This window comes from Leptidea sinapis, chromosome 22 (assembly GCF_905404315.1).
Source record: "Leptidea sinapis chromosome 22, ilLepSina1.1, whole genome shotgun sequence".
NCBI classification, from domain to species: domain Eukaryota; kingdom Metazoa; phylum Arthropoda; class Insecta; order Lepidoptera; family Pieridae; genus Leptidea; species Leptidea sinapis.
In genome coordinates this window covers 2,136,500-2,156,726 of record NC_066286.1, presented here as the reverse complement: position 1 = coordinate 2,156,726, position 20,227 = coordinate 2,136,500, and the positions used below count along the sequence as shown (strand labels likewise).

The following is a 20,227-nucleotide window of genomic DNA, read 5'->3' as shown; positions in this document are numbered from 1 at the left end:
CAATTATTATACAATTTAATAATTCAAGGTCTTCCTACTGTTGGTCACAAGAACATTATCTATACGCGGCGAGCATAAAATTGAGGACATTTACCTAATTGCTTCGTCAATTTGTTAAGGAAACCTCGGTTAGCGTGGGAGGTCTAAGACCTTCTTTGAGGCCTTTGGCTTCTTTTATACTAGCGGGTTTATCAATTCTTTGATTTGTTCATCTTTGATTTCATTCGCTGTTGAACATTTTGAAATCATATGTAATCTATATACCTATTTAAAGCTCAAAGATGGCTTTTTTGAAGTTATATTTCTTTAGGCGCGTTATGAAAGAATGATGAGAGTGAAATTTTAAGATGCGCGCGCATCACTGTAACACAAAAGTAACAGAGTTAAGTTGGTTCCTAAAAAAAATTGACGTTTGCGTCCTTTTTTTTTTTGGTTTCTTCGTCCATTATCAGCATAGGCAAAGGGTTCAAGCCCGTACAGCCGTATTCGTTATTTAATAATTAATTATCAAAGACATCGTTGTAAGATTTTTACAATATAGTTCTTTCTACAAACGTAGAATAGCACGAGGTATAAATAATCTTATGGATTTTTGCTTTGTTAGGCCAATGAAGTATAATTTCTTGCGTGCATACACTCAAACTTTTTTTATTCGTCAGCAACCACAATATTGATTCCAATAATATATTGTTGGAAAAGTCTTGATGAGAAAAGTTTGAGAGTGCGAGTTTCTAGGTGGTCGGAATCAAAGCTATTGAATAGAGGTCTAGGAAAAGGAGGTATGTTGACTAAAACGTGCTAACAATGGCCATTTTGAACAAATTGGTTTGTTTATATTATAAGTTTTAACTATCATTGCATATGCTTTACCAGGCATGCATACACGAGGAGGAGACACGCGATTGTGGGGCGTCAATAGTATGTTTAAAATTTCTATAGATTTATTACGAGCCAAGTCATTCTAATTAGTAACGCTGACCTCTTAAGTTAGGGTCCCGGGCCGAACTTCCGGTAGGTGCTAACAGTAAGTGCTTGATAAATGATGTTTATATGAATTTATGCATGTGTATTGGATTATAATATAGTCCTTTAGCTTATGTGAAACAATGTCAATTATAAGTAATATTTATTAATTATTTATTATTAATTATATTAACCAACGAAAATAGTGATTAATTGATAAATTTCGTTCAATTCAAAATTTTTGTATAAATCGTTCGTTCTTTTCACTTTTTCGGATTTTTACAGCGATTCCCACATTTATACAGCGACCACACTCAGACTTTTTAACTTATTTATTATAATGTAGTTTTATAAAAAAAAAACCCGCTGAGTTGTAGATCTTAAGCATAAATTTCATTTCATGTTCAAATGATAGAATTTGAAGTCAAAATCTTCTTATATATATATATAAGAAAATTTTGACATTTTTATATATATATTTATTATATATATATACTCATTGAAAATGGTCTTTGTTTGAGGCTCAATCACACCTAAACCACTGATCGTATAGACATGAAACTACCACCATTCGATGCGAAATTTATCGTAGATGATTTATGGTTACTTATTTTCCGAATTCCAACGTTCCCTTAACAATTTATTTCATTTTAAAATTCGGCCGGGAACGGCTAGTAAATAGTATAAAAATTAACTTAGAAATTAGTTTTAACTGTAATTAGTTGATAGTATAAAAATTAACTTAGAAATTAGTTTTAACTGTAATTAGTTGAGGATAGTATAAGAATTAACTTAGAAATTAGTTTTAACTGTAATTAGTTGAGGATAGTATAAGAATTAACTTAGAAATTAGTTTTAACTGTAATTAGTTGAGCTGGGATTCTACTTAATAAAATCATTCCATCAAAACACGGTTTATCATAAAGAATTTTTAACCCTACTTCATTACTGACTTATTTGCTAAACTCGATCTTGCAGCCCATTAGCTGTGCCCATTTACAGTCCAGGGTCACACGCTTGACCTTCAGCATTCTGGACTTAATCGGACAGGGATCCCTTTTGAGGAGTTCGATTGAATAGACCTGATGTAGCGATAAGAATATTGGATACTCCGCTCTTTGATTTAACTGGCTGTTCAGACTTTTTAAAAGAACTACTTGTGGTCAGGGGTGTCACTCATTGACACAATTTTATTTTTATTAATTTAAATTATTTTTTTGGCTTAAGCGTCTATTAATATTATAACTTAATTATCATTCATCATTTATACCAGTGGGAGGCTCCTTTGCACCGTATGCCGGCTAGTTACAATTACACGCGTTTTAATCCTTTAAAAGTGCTTTATTTAAATGTGTAACATATGATTATTAGTGTGTGATTATATACATACATACAAGGCTACTTAAGAGTTAGGCTAATTATGTAATAACATTAATAATGCCTCTATTTTTACGCATGATTCATGCTGATCTAAATAAATTTATAGAGAACAAAAGACGCTCAGTACATTTGTTACGGAAGCCAAGATACAATATAAACATTGAATATATTATAATAAGTTTGAATAAACGATTTAACCTTGTACTACAAACATGATTGCCATATATTTAATATGTAGTTGGTAGAAGTTAAATCGATCGTTGAAGTACTTTTGAAATAGGTGGGGTTAAATCATAGTAGATGATGAACTTTTTTTAACGATCAGGTTGATGATGAATCACTATTGCCCATGCTCTAGCTGTAACACGTGAGTTTTAAACCAAATATATTTTTATAATACACTTTTATACAAATTATCTTGCTCTAAACTAGGCATAGCCTATGATATGGTGTCTTCTACCGCATTTATCACGGGGAGTGTTCCGAAGAGCTGTTTCACCTGATTCCTGCCGCCAAATTACACCTTCGCACGACACATCACAAATTAGGATATCATCCCCACCACCTGGATGTGTATCGGTCCTCCACAGTGCGCTTTTCAAGGAGCTTTATTCCACGTACTACAAAGCTGTGGAATGAGCTTCCTTGTGCGGTGTTTCCGCGACGATACGACATGGGTACCTTCAAAAAAAGCACATACACCTTCCTTAAAGACCGGCAAAGCTCCTGTGATTCATCTGGTGTTGCGAGGTAATGTGGGTGGCGGTGATCACTTAACACCAGGTGACCCGTACACTCGTTTGTCCTCCTTTTCCATAAAAAAATATTTAATACGAAATAAATACTCAAGCACAATATGCAAATAGAACTATGCCTCCAATACAAATATTCATATTAGTCATATAAATCTTTGCACCTACCAGGATTCGAACCCAGGACCTCTAACTAACCATAGGGCTGTGTGTGATATCGGTTATTTATATTATATTAATATTTATCTTATATTATTAACGAGCAATTACGAGTATACATCTACTTAGTCGTTCTAGAAATATTGTTTCAAGGAAAATATTTTGTTTCTAGTTCATATAATATTTATTTCATTAGTGTTCGTAATAGTTATTAATAACAGCTGGTGTACGGTGCACCTCGCCTTACCTAAGGGTGCATGCATACAAAATTTCATAATTACAAATCATAATCTTCTTTGTTAATTACGTAATTGTAGAGTTATTAGTATGTTTGTTTGTAACCGGCTAACGGCCGTTCCCAAAATTCAGTCTATCTCTTACTTGAGATAAAAATCGTAACTGTCGTTGACTTTTCTGTCCCAATAAACTTATCGACGGTAACTAACCTTTTCCGTACACGCTGTCTGTCAATGGGACAACGTAAAGCTCACCAGCAAGAAGTTTGTATGGAAATTGCGATTCACGGGTCCCAAAATAAGGCAATAAGAATGACTTATCGGGTATATTGGGACAACTTCAGATTATTGTCAGTTAATTACTGACAGTAGAAGGTAATAATTTATCTCTATCTGTAGATAGTATATTGGGAACGGCCGTAATACTATATGAGGCCAGCTCTATCACACCTAGTTATCCAGAAGCCAATCTCTCTCTCTCTGTCATATGACCATAGTACCAACAGAAACTCGAAACCGTTTATATTTGTTGCCTAGCAACTAAACGCTGATTTATAAAGGCTAAGTTACTGGTTCAATGTTTAAGCCGACTGTGTGAGCTGATCATGTCAGTGAGGACCGTTTCCTGAGATAGTTTCCATGTATCGTGGTATATTCATTTACTGTCTAAATACAGTGCATAAATATGCTGTGGACACGATTAACAAAACAACTAAACTGTTTATTGAGGAAAATTTAATTACTACTGTTGTCTTGGTGGAAATATTATAAGATCATTTAAAAAGAAATGGCATTGGCTAAGAAAATGGAATGATGATAGAATAGTAACGAGATGTTGAATTATCAACAACGTGTGATTGAGATTTGAAGATTCCGCGAGGGATACAACGGATGTTTAGAATAACACCGAATAAATTTGATGACAAAGTCATTTGCATTGATAACAAGCACCATTCCACGTCAAGTTACACATTTAATGAAAGATGCTTTGAAAGTCAAAATAATAATCTATAATGACATTTTTATCTGCATTGAATAGTCGTTCAATTTTCGTGTCTTTTTATAAATTTTTTATATCAAACGAAGCACGCTACAACCGTCTGCTCGCGATTGACCTACTGCCTCCAAAATATTTACTCTAAAATATTTCATTTAAGTCAATATTCACATATTAGCGATGAATTGACCTCAATCAATTTACTATGCCAGTTAGAGCAAGCATTAACTCTGCCAAATTTTATTCATACAAATACGAAGTAGCAATACGCCAGTAGGTCCTTACGACAAGAACTAGGCATTCTCGAGAAGATACGAATTGTATATTGTAAAATATGTGCTGATGGAACTGCATGGTTATGAAGTTTTTTTTGTTCGTGAATTAAGTAAAATAAACTGTTAAATTTGGCGTGAAGTCACGATACCGCTTGACCTTGGTCTATAGATTTATTTTAATTAATCAATCAATCAGGACTCACAGTTAAAATATTCTTCAAGCGGTCACTTTACAGCTTAACTACACTATGACCTTCTAGGAATTCGAATCAACGTCACGTTATCTGTTAATAAGGACATACAGAGGAATTCCAGGAAAACAAACACACTTATCAATTCCAGTTACTTCATTAAGAAGGGGCAACTCGATGAGAGGTCTAACCACAAAACTAGTGGAATAAATTTTACGTTTCATCAACAATACTTGGTCGATAGATATTTCTCGACGATTGCATTGAAAAGCTTAATCATGGTGGACACCCTTACGAGTCCCACGTCACTAAACAAGTACCTTTTCACAAACTTCGTAACGGTACAGAGGCTGTCTAGCCGAGGACGAAACTGTCACTTTAAATAATCCTGGAAAGTCGCTCTAAGAAGTCTGCGAACATTCCAGGAGTGTTCTGAACTTCTGGAAGAAGCTGGGCTAGTTGGAATGACTGGCCAACACTGCACGCAAAATGGACCCAACTGGGTGGTTTTTGCGGAAACATTAGCTCCTCCACCAATACCAATATCAAAAAAGCTGGATCAACTTCCCACCTATGATTGACGTAAGAGATATTCGATTGATCTTTGGACTTAATTCTCAAATTGGAAGCCAGATTCTGATCATCCAATAACGCGCAATCGTAGGGTTGGTTTCATTTTTTAAAGTGGACTTCAGATAGTCTTATGTGCGTGAAATTCTGGTCGTATTTCTCCAGCCCACCCAGACCTAATGAAAGCTAAGAAGCCTCTTGAGCTCCTTATAAGATCGAAGTGTAGTGGCGTTGCCAAGTACATTTGCTCTATATGTATTCAGCCTCTTGCATTCTGCATACAGACATGCTCTGCAAAGGGGCAGCCCCCTTTACAGAGCATGTCAGTAAGGGAGTAATACCAAATTTAGCGTGCAAGTGTTTGCTTAGAAGCAGTGCATGGTTACAGTGGCTACGATAATGCGAAGATCATTCTTTTCCAGGTGAAACAGGATCCTAGCTAGATTCGACTAAGGCCATGGAAAGGCTTCTATTAACGCTGAGCTATCTATGCTTTCCTAGGTACCAAGCAACCCATTTCTCATCTTGGTTTTTAACGCACTGCGAAACGAATTGTGAAGAGGACGAAACCCGCTTGAACCAATTCTCCAAACAAGGACCGGATTAAGTGTCACCAGTAGTGCAGCTTCATCAGGTCAGATTCCTGGTCAATTTATACAGTCCACTTTTGCAAGAAGTCCTCTGAACAATGGGTGTATTGCTCAACTGACAGTGGTCTCCTTTAGCTGCCTACAAATTACTGTTGCTTCTATCGGTGTTGGCATTGCACCATAGTGTGCGAATTTAGCCAAGCCCTTCAGGTCTGTGAGCAGAGTATATTTTGTTTCTCTGGCACGGTTCTGCAGGTAAAGTGCTGGATTGTGTATATTTATTTTTTTGTAAGTCTATATCTAAACGTCATTAATTTTGTGGATGATAAATCCTGAAGAGACAAGAATGTTGATCAAGTGATGATGATCACTCACTCACACATCACTACATAATACAGTGATGCAATTTTTAAACTTAAAATTGTGAATAGCACTACGCTTGCGTTTATTACCACCTCCTCCCAACACTATTCCTTTGTTAGACCTGCCTCCCGCGATAGCTAAAATTTTAAATAATATAGCAGTAATGTACTTATGCCTATTGTACTTACCATCATACGATTCAGGAATATATAACGGTTTTCCCACGAGCTTCCCTTTCTTTCCTGACAGAGGAACAGCTTCCACTCTTCTGTGAGCTTCCAGCACTCGATACAATAGCACAGCCCTATCCTCACCTTCCACCTTAACCACACGAGGTAAAGAAAACTTATCCACAAACTCTTTCAACGTCAACAATTCACTACAATCTTCTTCTGGTTCGAGGGAACCATTGCGTCTTCCGAGTAGAAAGTTGTCTGCCCACTCTGGCGCATTGGGTCTCCGCTCTAAGTAGTCCGGTCTTCTTTCACTGCTTCGTGGTTTGTAGCGAGGAGGTCTATCTCTGCGGACCAGCGCTTCGTTTGCTTCTGCCAGCCATCTTGTGACAAGTCTTTCCCTTTCCACGTCGAGGTATCTGGGCTTTGACGCGTCGCAGGCGAAGCGGGCTGCGTCGAAGCAGTACTGGGGTGGAGGTGGTCGAATTCGAGGGGGGAATAGTCGAGGGGGGACATAGGGGGGATGTGGCGCGTAGGCTGGTGGCGTCCTCGGCCCGGAGCCTTCGACTGACGCCGTGCGGAACATTCTTCAGGCCATGCTACGTTCTGGAACAAAAGAGTCGCATTAAAATTTAGTTTTATTTAGACGTTAATAATTCTGATTTTTTTTGGGAACAAACTTCGATCAAATATGTACTAGGTTACAGGTTAAGCCCATAAGAATAGCAAGAGAAATATACGTGCGTCACTTTTTGAGTTAAGATGGTCAAAGCACAGCTAACGTGCGGACACTTGGGATCCCTTAAATAGGCTAAAAATACCACAAAAACGTCAGTTTCAATTGAATTTTTTGTGTGTGCGCCTCAATTTTATGGTAGAAATAGCTGCATGTTTGCATTACTATAATATTCTGAATACTGCACATGAAGTTAATTGATTTTGGTTTACTTTTATAGTTCATGCGCCAAATTTTTTTATTTCTTACTACGAAACCACAAAATAGCACGTTTTGTAAGCAAAGAACACAATCAATTTATCGATACAGGAAAGAACTTGCAACTATTAATTGATAATATAAATTCATTCAGCTTCTTAAGGTTTTTCTATCACAACTATTTCAAAGTCGTTTGACACCAGTTCTTAGGAAATGACTCAGCGTATATTTTTTTTCCACCTGCGCGATTATTCAGTACAGGTAAAACTTATCTTTAATTACGAAAGCTGGATAAAGTATCCCCTCATTTTCATTCGCTTCACCACATATTTTCTACCAGTGGGAGGCTCGTTTGCATAGGATGGCGGCTATATTATGGGTACCACAACGGTGCCTATTTCTGCCGTGAAGCAGTAATGTGTAAACATTATTGTGTTTCTGTCTAAAGGGCGCCGTAGCAAGTGAAATTACTGGGCAAATGTCGTCATTTGCCCAGTAATTTCACTAAAAGTCTAAATAATAATCTATAATGACATTTTTATCTGCATTGAATAGTCGTTCAATTTTCGTGTCTTTTTATAAATTTTTTATATCAAACGAAGCACGCTACAACCGTCTGCTCGCGATTGACCTACTGCCTCCAAAATATTTACTCTAAAATATTTCATTTAAGTCAATATTCACATATTAGCGATGAATTGACCTCAATCAATTTACTATGCCAGTTAGAGCAAGCATTAACTCTGCCAAATTTTATTCATACAAATACGAAGTAGCAATACGCCAGTAGGTCCTTACGACAAGAACTTTTGCGCAATTACTAAAAATTTAGGGTTTTTCAAGAATTCTAGCGGCACTGAATTGTAATGGGCATGGCGTATCAATTACCATCAGCTGAACGTCCTGATCGTCTCTTTCGATCGATCTATCTTTTTCGTTTTTTTTCGGCGTCTTTCATGCGAATCCAACCTAAACTAGGTATTGCACTCACTAGGCAAACTTATAAATTTCAGAATGAGCTTTACTTTTTTCTAATTATATCTACACCCCTGAAAAAAATATGTGCAAAACTGCAAACGGCTACACGCTCTAAAAATTTGTTTCATATCTCAAACACGAGGACAAATACTGGTATAGGTGCATCTGTTATAGGTGCAATGTTTGCTGTCCAAAACTCAAGATTTCATTATGCAGATACAATTTTTTGGTGTTAATAATCTTAGCACAAATATAGTAAAATGGAAATCACCATTAATTAGTTATGTATTTCTAATAACATAAAGTTTAATTTAAAATTCATTCTAGTAACGTCTACAGTTGAATTATGTCAGATATATTTGTTATCACTACATATTATAACACAAAGTCCTACACCGCGTTTGTCTGTCTGTCTGTTCGTGACAAACTCAAAAAAGGTTTTAGTATATATAAAAATATATATAATTTGTTATGTTTTTGTATATATTTTTTATATGAAATTATTTTTATATTTTTATTTTTGTATGTTTTGGAGGTGTTGGAAAAAAAAGACGTCTGGGAGCTTTCAACGATAATGCTGTCTAAGCACTTTGAGATATAACAAAATAATGTATGGTGGAATTGTGTATCTTATATAGGTCTATAGAATAGTTCGCGATGGCATATGTCTATCACTTAAGGATAACATACAATATCTATTTTTTTTTCTATTGACAGAACAGCTACAGTCGGGTCAGCTTAGTTTTGTATAATTTTAAGTATATATTTTGAATTTTGTTTACTGGTTGTTTGCTATTAGGTGTAATTTAAGTGTGCATAATATTATTTGTACACAGTGAAACTTTTTTTGTTTTAAAGAGACATCTTTATTTTTATCTCACTGCGTCATTTTGTGTTTGAGGATGTATCCGTTATTGTTTACAAATAGATAAATTAAAAATCTCGATCGCTGGTTTAGTAGTTCAGGCACGAAAACGTTACAAACAAACATTCGCATTTATAATAATAGTAAGAGGTATTGATACCGGAAAGAATGCCATTGATTGATACGCTGCCTTTGTGTACCTTAATTTAATTATCGACTCTACCACAAACATAATAAAATAGAAGAGTGTTTGGCGGACGTGCGAAACGGAAGTTCTGTACATATATATTCAATATATATGTATATGCTTTTACAATATGATCCCAGAATATATTCAAAAATAATGTATTACGAAATTCAAAATAAATTTTAAAAAACGGTTATGTGCCAAAGGTGACTATAACGTCAATAACTTCTTTAATTATGATAAGTAACACAGATTGGGAATGGATATACCATCCTCAGGCTATTTATATAAATACACAATAAATATAATATATAAATTTGATTAAAAAAAAGAAAATCCCGCTGAGTTTCTTTTTTCTGAGTAATCATGTCTGAACCGTTAAATTCAGAATAGAAAATTTTTACTTTCAATAAGTGATTTTGAATAAAAATATTTGAATTTGTACATTACACCGTTATTTTAAAGTTACTAATAACTGGTTTATAAATTGTAATTACTGAACTATTATGTACAAAAATAAGAAAATTAATGTTAATTAATCAACCCTCAAATATACTAAATCATAGATTTTGTTAGATCAATTTACAATTTTATTAATGAATCGCTGATTGAAATGAATCTTAAATGTCGACCACTAATGATTCACTCTCACTCGCACGTGTAATATCATCTATCTGCCGTCCCTGTTTCGTCGTCAGTTCGACCTGTTTGCCATAATTTTAGATTCGTTTCTTTATTGGCACGACTTACACAAAGAAACCTCCCACTGATGAAAACAATATTACACCTACAATTGCACCGGCACCCACACGGATTAATAGTAATAATATATGTGAATAACCCTACAGTTATATAATTACGTTGAGTCAAGCTTGAGAAACAAAAATCTGGACAAACCAGTTTGTTTCCTAGACTCGTATAATTAAAATGCTGATTAGCGATCTTGTATGCGATGACACGGGACCTCTATGGCGGTTTTTTTTAATCTAATGTTTCCTCATAATTGCGGGGAGCTTGAGAAATCTAAGTTGCGAAAGACGAGATCCTTCATTTTTATCATTAACTAGCTGACCTGATAGACGTTGTTCTGTATATAATAAATAAAATAATGTTTATATATGAATTTGTCAATAATATATCATAACATCAAAAATTACTTCGCAAAATATGCACCCTGCTGTCGTAATGAAATTGTTTCACAGCAGAACTGTCAAACCGTGCGTCAATAAATTCTCTCATAGAAACTATGTATGGACACATCAAAGGAAAAACAAATTTGTTGTTTTTATTTTATTTAGCAGCATTTTCCTATTTATTCACCTTTTAAACCTTCTCTGGACTTCCACAAATAGTTCAAGACCAAAATTAGCCAAATCGGTCCAGCCGTTCTCGAGTTTTAGCGAGACTAACGAACAGCAATTCATTTTTATATACATATATAGATCATTAATTTCTGCACCGTTTACATTTAAGGTAATATCTTTATTGTTATAAGTATTAACTCTACATGATTCAGCATTAAAATTGTTCTATATTGCTCTTATATTCGTGGCTAAAATTTGGCTGGGCAGATCATATATGAAGATTTGATGACTCAAGATGGACGAAAAGAGTAACGGAATGGATATCATGGGAAGGCTCGAGACAAAGAGGGAGACAAATGAGGAGATGGAGTGATATTTTTACTCAAAGAGTTGGGCCGGACTGGATGAGAAGAGCCAGAGAAAGAGCGCATTCGAAAGGAGGCTTTAGCCATAGAGGCATCTGCTACCAAATTTATTTAGTATAGTTAATTTAGTACTAATTAATATTTTATTTATAGTTAATTTAATCATTAATAATCAGCGGGATATATGTGTTCATATAAATGCCTCGTGGTGAGATGAAACAGGAGTCGAAGCGATTTTAGAAATTTAGTTGAATTAACACTCAAGCTCATTTTTTATAACATTTTAAATAGTAAATAACGAATTCTATTAATTTCAGACATAAAGCAGCAGACGTAAACTAATTATGAATTTAGACATAAATAAACTGTGTTATTTAACTATTTGATTATATACAACACGAAATGATTTCTAATCGGAAGTAGTTTTGCTTTGATTAGGGGATGTAGCTTGTTTAGATGGATTAAAATAAATTGGTGATCAATTAATATCTCACAATTCATACATGTTGCGAATATTTGATTGATTATTTACGCAATGTTTATGTATTCTACCGTATATTTTGCGGAAATACATATTATTAAACACCAGTGGTACATATCAACTAAATAAACTTATTATATATATTTTAAATGAGATATTATGTCTAGCTGTTACTGTAATGTAAATGGGCGGGAAATATATTGTATACATACTTATTTCTGGTCACGGACGAGTAAAAAAAGAAGGACTCCGCGCCGTGATAGTAGCAAGTGAAGCACCGTTATGCTAGTGTGTGTGCGGTTATGGGGAATACTAGTTACACAATTTTTCTCGCTTAAATAATCATATATGGCCACAAATACTTATATAATATCATTTTTACACTTTTTCACAACGCACGACGACATTTTTAAAATATTTTATTGAGACGCAAACTGATCTGTCACAGACGATGACAATTCTCATCATGATAATGGCCGCTATCGGCCTGTAGTAGTGTAAGTGTGTGCGTGGAGCTATGTATTTACACGTTAATCGGCTTGTTTTGGTGCAACACTGTCATGAAAGGTGACACGGAGTCCTTATTTTTTTTTACTAGTCCGCGTTTCTGGTGAGTGGTTTTATTTTTACTTCAAGGAATGGCAAAGATTCACACAAACAGCTAACGCTAAATGTGAAAATTACATAATATACCAAGCAGCATTTTGGTAAATTATATTAATAAGTTTTTTTTCTTAAGTTGACATTAAAATGTTTAGTGTAATGCTTTTAACATGGAAATATTATGTATATAATATATGTACTACTTTTTTTACCTAATATTCCTATGAACCTACCAAACCTAACCTAAATTAAGATGTCTGTGACGCAAAAAAGACTGTACTTTTTTAGGCCATAGAGTATAGACTTTTTCAAAGACTCAATAAAGTATGAACTTATAATAGTGATCGTGGCTGTCGTGATTTTTGAGGAGACTTTTTAGATACAGCTGCAGATTTTTTTTTTATTTCTGAAGGAAAAAGTGTCGGCCACTTTTTCCTAGAAGTAAAACCAGAGATAAAAAACTGAGTGTGTACCTACTTATGTACGCACGCAATAAGTAGGTAATAGTAGAAAGAACAATATTGTAATAAACAAGGTATTAAATATTATTTAATTATTTATATATTTAATTATTTATATCGTGTGTATGTGTGCGTGCGTCAATTTGGGCGCTCTAGTATGAAGTCAAAGTACTGTTCTACTACTGTATTTTGGTAAAAGTTTACACTGATACACACATACGTTGCCTGCCTTTGATATCCCTAATGTAACGTATTACATAGGTACATCGTTATTACAAGATGATTTTCAGTTTAGCCAGCAGAATATCTAGTGAAGCTAGTTCAAAACAAACGACTGTCAACAGAGCGCGTGACTACGTTGACATCTGTCGTAATATATGGTGATTGGTCGACCAGCGAGTACAACTTACATAGTTATTAGCTGGTACAGTTGTATTCTGACATTTAAATATTATTATGGTATTACAATTTGTTATTGTTTCGCAACATGGAAGTGGAATTTATACATATAAGTAGAAAAATCAAAATAGTGTTATTTATTCAAAAGAATACCTAATACCTAATAACTATATCTAATATATAAAATTCTCGTGTCATGGTGTTAAACTTTGAACTCTTCCGAAATGGCTTGACCGATTCTCATGAAATTTTGAGTGCATATTGGGCCTACCCTCAGACCTATTTGAGAATAGGACAACATCTATTTTTCATCCCTCTAAATGTTAAGGGTGGTCCACACGAATTTTTTTTTTAATATTTTGACATTTTTTTTAAATTTGTTTGATTATGAGTCAGCATTAAATACATACATAAAAATACATACAACTTTAAATTTTCACCCATCTACGATCAACAGTTACTTTTGTATCGCGATTTTAATATCGACAATACAACGTTTGCTGGGTCAGCTAGTTTACTTATAAATTAATTATTAATTTAATTAAAAACTATCACTAAATGCAATTTAATGAAATAATCTTTAACTTACATTACATAAAGCTAGTTTCAAATCATTTATTATTATTGTATCTAAATATATATATTTCTGCTAAACATGCTGAGTACACACCATCATGAAGTTGCAACCAATCTCGTATTTAGCTATATCTATTTCTGATACACATGCTGAGTACACACCATCGTGAAGTTGCAGCCTATCTTGTATTTAGCTTATAGTTTATTTATTTCATAATGCATTTGTTGTACAAATGCATAATACATGTGCCAATTAAAATAAAATAACATATAAACCCGTTTTAAAATTTATTTCACAGAGTTATCTTATAGCCACAATGTTCTGCCTTCTTTCCTTACTATCTGACATTCTGCATGAACCTTGAACGAGACCTTTTTGATAGGATGGGCCTTGAACGATATAGCATTCCAAAGAGTTGTAATTCCATTTGGAGATATAAATAGGGTCTGTGTGAAAGTTGCAAAGAATAACAGAAACATTGTTTATCTCTGCAAGTGTATTGTATAAGTGTCATCTTTTCGAAGTGAAAACTTCTCCTGGCACTTAAAGTGAAACCCGTCTTTTAGTGGAAAAGGACTACAAACGAGCGTACAGGTCACCTGGTGTTAAATGATCATCGCCGCCCATATTCTTTTGAAACACCAGAGGAAACACAGGAGTGTTACCGGCCTTTAAGGAAGGTGTACGCGCTTTTTTTGAAGGTACTCAATGCCGTATAGTCCTGGAAACACCGCACTAAGAGTTCATGCCACCGCATTGTAGTACGTGGAGAAAGATCGCACTGTTGCGTCTGATCGGACCGCCACACATCCAGATGGTGGGGATGATATCCCAACTTGTGGCGTGTCGTGCGAAGGTGGAATTCGGCGGAAAGCGGCAGGTCATACTTTTTATACAAATCCTAGTACTTGATTATAGCGACTTTCATAAAAATAATTTACTGCTAGGTACCTTGTGCATTGTATCTAGGTCTTCATCGAAGCAGAAAATACAGATTTCAAGAAACAAATTCAATAAAATATCTGCTTTTTTGCACAAATTTTTCCAGAACCTTGGCACGTTTATGATATAAAGGACTGGGAAGGGCCATCTTAAGGAACGCAATCACCAGAAGAAAATTTACTAGTGATTAATTTTTTTTTCTGTATCCTTGGCAATTTGATTTTCAACTGCGATGCAATGTGCTGACTGAATATGACAGACTGTATTTTGGTGTTATATTTGAGAGGCTTTTCCAACCCGTAACTCAATGTCCACAAATCTTACTACCAGTTCCTGAATACTGTGGCATTTCAGCCTGCAGAATCAGCTTCCAGAACCGTTTCTGTGTCTGTTAAGTCTACTCTGGTAGCTTCTACTGAATTTTTCTATTTCTTGTTCAATAATTTTGAATTTTATAACTGCGTACATTGGTTGGTTGCTATGCCAGGGAATATTAAGTATATTTCAAATGGTTTGGCTTTCTATCCTCTCAAGCGTCTGATACTAGTATTTCCCGATCCCCAAAGCTGAATCCCATATGTCCAAATAAGTTGAAGAATAGCTTTGTAAACAGCCATTTTGCCTTCAATTTTGGATTTTAGGGCTAACAGCCAGTCTAGTACCGGAAGTCGCAGTGTTGGTCGGCCCCCCACAAGAAGGACCAATGAACTGGTCAAGATCGCCGGAATACGTTGGATGAGTATGTGGACCCTGTATTACCCTCTAGCTGTTTGCGTTTGGCCCAGATATGTTTCTGCCACGTAAGTTCTATCCAGATCCTTCTATAGATATTTAGCATAATTATCTTGAGGCTGGCTGGCTTTGAAGATGAAAACTGGTGGACATGTTTCTCGCCTGACTATAAGTGAGTGATTAAGCAGAGTGATTCATACACAATTAAAAGGCGCCGTTTTGGTACCATTGGTAAATGCCCTAAATCGCCTCTTACGGCACCCATGGATATTCTTTCTATGCCCCGAGGAAGCACAGGGTAAATCTCAAGATATCAACTCCAACAGCACCAAATTGTGTTATTTCGTTTTGAAAGGCACTGTAGCTAGTGAATTTACTAGGCTACTAACATTTAAAATCTTAATAATAAAGGCTTAAGATGTCAAACGCTTTCGCAGTTCTGCTCTAAACACTCCCGATTTCTGAGTTATTCGCACGTAGAGGACAGGCCGCATGGCTTACGTGATGGTGAACATCTAGTGCGTCTCGAGACTTCTTATAATTAATACTGGCTAATATGACAGGCTTTGTCCATCCAAATGAGAAGAAATATGATTATTTTATGGACAAGAAGGAAGTATATATATACCAGTCGGAGGCCTTTGCACTGGATGCCGGCTTGATTATGGGTACCACAACGGCGCCTATTTCTGCCGTGAAGCAGTAATGTGTAAGCATTACTGTGTTTCGATCTAAGGCTCGCCGTAGCTAGTGATATTACTGGGCAGATGAGACTTGACAACTTATGACTCAAGTTGACGAGTGCAGTTGAAGTGCCACTCAGAATTTTTGTGTTTCTCTATAATCCAGAGCGGCACTGCATTGTAATAGACAGGGAATATCAATTACCATCAGCTGAATGGCCTGATCATCTCATCTTTTATTTTCATAAAAATAAAAGTTAAATTTGACAACAGCAAGGTAGCAGATCGGTAAAAACTTTCCATGATATTCGGCCTTTTCTTTGTTTTCTTTTGTGAATTACTCTTTGGTGCATACAGCACAATAACTCCACTCATAGTGGCATCAAAATATAACATTACTAGAGCATTGTAGTCATGAACGACAGATAAAGGAATGCACACGTGTGGCTCAGAGATTCGTCATTGCCAGAGACAATAACGTCTACCCACTCACGTGTAATACCATACCATAACTATTGATAAACATCGCTTCTTTATCACATTATCCCATATAAGCCTTTTTTATGTTGATTCTTAGGAAATCTTTTTATTCATTACAATTAGTGTGCATGAGAATATATAATCTATAATTATATCTTACAATAGGCCACAACTGTTCCACCTGACAGTCCGATAAATAGAGACCAATTTTGATGTGTCAATGTCAATGTGTAGTGTGCGTCAAATAGTTTAATATTGAAAACTCTAAAAAGCTAAATTCAAGCGTAACTGGCCATTTACAACTTGTCAATTAAAATCGGTTATAGAAACAAGCACGCATTTACCAGTGGGAGGCTCCATTGCACAGGATGATTATGGCGTTATAAAAGCAGTTATTGTGTTTCGATTGGAAGGGCGCCGCGGCCGTAGCTACTGAAATTACTGGGCAAATGAGACTTAACATCTTATGTGTCAAGGTGATGAGCGCAATTGTAGTGTCACTCAGAATTTTTGGGTTTTGCAAGAATCCTGAGCAGCACTGCATTGTAATGGGCAGGACGTATCAATTACCATCAGCTGAAAGTCTTGCTCGTCTCGTCCCTTACTGTCATAAATAATAGGTTCGCTTTACTTTTCTGTCCAGCTATATCTCCGTTAAAGACGTACTTCTCTTACGCACACCTTGGTTGTCTAAATGTTAGTAAATTGTAAGTTTATTTACGGTGATATTTTTTTTAGTATCCGTTTAATTAAGTGAATATCTGTCACTACTCTAAAATTATCTGTTCTGTTTTTACCTAAAAGTTAAGTACAAGAGTATCTTCCATAAACACCAACTCCTGAAGTGAATAATTTGTAAATTTTTAAGTCGATCTCTCTCACTACTTGGTTTAAATGAGTGACTTAGAAATGAGTCATAAAATATAGGTTCTGGAGAAGTAATTACCAACATTATATACAAAAACCATCTTTGAAACACGCTGCATCTTATGGTATAAGTACTATTCCGATCGGTTTAGTAGTTTTCGCAGTATAACCACTTTATATATAAATAAAGGAAAAAGCGGCGCTCCATTTATTAAATAAAATTAATACATAAAAAAGCCTACATTCCACTTTTTACAAAAATTACTTAAAATTAACTTAAGTATTGAATTAACTATAAATTAAATATTTATAAGAACTAAATTAACATAAATAAATAAATTAGGTAGTAGTTGCCTCTACTAGGCTAAAGCCTCCACTAGGCTAAAGCCTCCCACCTTCCCACAACCTTTCCAATACAGAGCGTATCTCTGGCTTTTCTCATCCAGCCCCGTCCAACTCTTTGAGTAAAAATATCACTACATCTTCTCTTTTGTCTCTCTCATTGTCTAGAGCCTTCCCATGAATTATCTAAACCATTTATATATAAGTAATAACCTATTGTAAATAGGTTAAATCATAAAAAGTTATATTTCAAGTTCTTGAATTTTATTATATTCTTTGTAAGTTCGTCAGTTCCTAGACAGTCCCGACTCACCTCTCAACTAATTATAAATTTAACGATTCTCTAGGAAGTATAAAAACGGTTGCCGAGTTAGTTTTTACAGCGAGTTGCACAACTCCTGACAAATCATCCGCGGCACGTGAAACCTGTATAAGTAAGTTGTTTCTAGTTCATTCAATGGAATCACTGATCGTACACTTTATCAGTTTGAAAGTGAAAACGTTTTTTTTATAATCTTATACTAAATAAACTTAATAGTCGATGACTGTAGCAAAAAACTATTATTAATAATAAACCAATTAACTCTAAAAATATCAATATCATAATATAACTACAAATTAATATAGAACTTTAAAGAAAAAAATAAAGTTAAAACTATATGTTTGAGTGTAGTAAAGTAGTGTTTTATATTCTTTTTTTTATGGAATAGGAGGACAAACGAGCGTACGGGTCACCTGGTGTTAAGTGATCACCGCCGCCCACATTCTCTTGCAACACCAGAGGATTCACAGGAGCATTGCCGGCCTTTGTACAAGAAAGTAATTGCTAGCGTACAATAGTTATTAGAAAACATATTTATTTGTGGAAAATAAGTAAATAAACAAAAAACTGTATAAGATTGTAGTCATCAATGTGTTAAAATAAGTCGATAACCTCATAAAAATAATTTAATGCATTGATGTTTCGATTTGAACGTTATTATGGTAATTTACGATATAAGTTTATATTTATTTAGGAAACTAAATATAGCTAGAGTTCGTAGGTTGTTGTGTGTTTAATGAATTGTGATTCGCTGTTTTAATCTGGGGTGAAACCAATCCTTAATCAGTTTAATTGTTGTTAGTTTTAATTTTAGATCCGAGTTTCACTATTTTCTGTGCTTTATGCTCATACAGAATAAATAGTTTGTACACCTTCGTGTGACAGGACTGTGCGTTAGTAGCGCTCTCTGGGTTTCCACGGAAGACCAGCGTTGTGGATTCTTTCGAAACCACAGCTATGCTGAGTTGGGGACCCATTGGCGTCATTTGATCATTATTAGATTAGTATAACTTTAAGAACTATTATCAGAATATATAATGACGTCAATAAACATTTTTTCTTTCTTTCTTTCAATCTAAGAACATTAAGGATTGGTTTCCGCTGTGTTTCAACTGCACTACCTAAGAACAATAGCTATTATATATTACGGCAACTATTAGATGATTGTATGCGTGGCATCTTGCAATGGCATCTTTCAAGTTTTGTAACATACGCTTCGTGTTATTTTACATTGAAATAAATAAAATACAATATATTTACGGATGACATGTGATCTAAGTGTCTTTCTTATTTATTATAGTATTATTTTTTTAAGTTTTTCTACACAAACCGGCAAGTTTCAATTATTAGCAAAGTTTAACAGAACATGTGGCATGTTGAACGTCACACATTGTTCGAGATTGGCTCGAGTACGCCCACTTGGGCGTAGTATTAGTTGACAAACACCGCGACTGCACCTGCGGTATCTAGTTGGAGCGCAGCAGAGACTAATCCTTAATCAGTCTGGGGTCTTACTTATTACAGTTCGTAAACCTGAAGCTGAATTATAGAGTATTGTAGAAATATTTCTCAAAATGGAATAAAAAGTAATTTTTTCAAGATTTGATCTCTTCTTACATAGTAGTTGTGTCGTTTTTTTTTACTATACTGGTGATTCAGGTAATAAAATAAGACGAAACTTATGAAGAAATTGAATTGTCATCGGTTTTTGATACGTCTTTAAATTCTCAAGAAAATTTGACAAATTAAACCGGGTGAAAGTCACGCTCATTAAAAATTTTTGCTAGTCATAATATATAATACCTATATCAATAGGTACTAAGCCAATCTCGACCTTATGCCCCAAACACTTTAAGTTGAGTATAACATAACCAGGTGTTGCGTAAACAACTTGTTTACTTGTTTTTTATTTCTTGATGATTGTTTATTATTTACTACACTGTTCAACATCATTCGAGAAAAATCCTTAGCAGTATATATGGACGATGCGGGACTCAAACCCACGACCTCTCGCGTTCTGTGCTAGTGCTCTTCCAACGGAGCAACCTGAGAGTTG

The 20,227-nt window shown here is 35.0% G+C and overlaps 1 protein-coding gene across 1 annotated transcript in view; it reads right to left on the bottom strand.

Annotated features, from left to right (window-relative positions):
- LOC126970967 (uncharacterized) overlaps positions 1-20,227 on the bottom strand; it is a 132,648-nt gene that overhangs the window by 69,012 nt on the left and 43,409 nt on the right. Inside the window, exon 2 of the mRNA XM_050817119.1 lies at positions 6,665-7,255. Coding sequence (XP_050673076.1) covers positions 6,665-7,235 — 571 coding nt within the window. The 5' untranslated portion in view covers positions 7,236-7,255. The remainder of the gene's footprint in view (positions 1-6,664; positions 7,256-20,227) is intronic.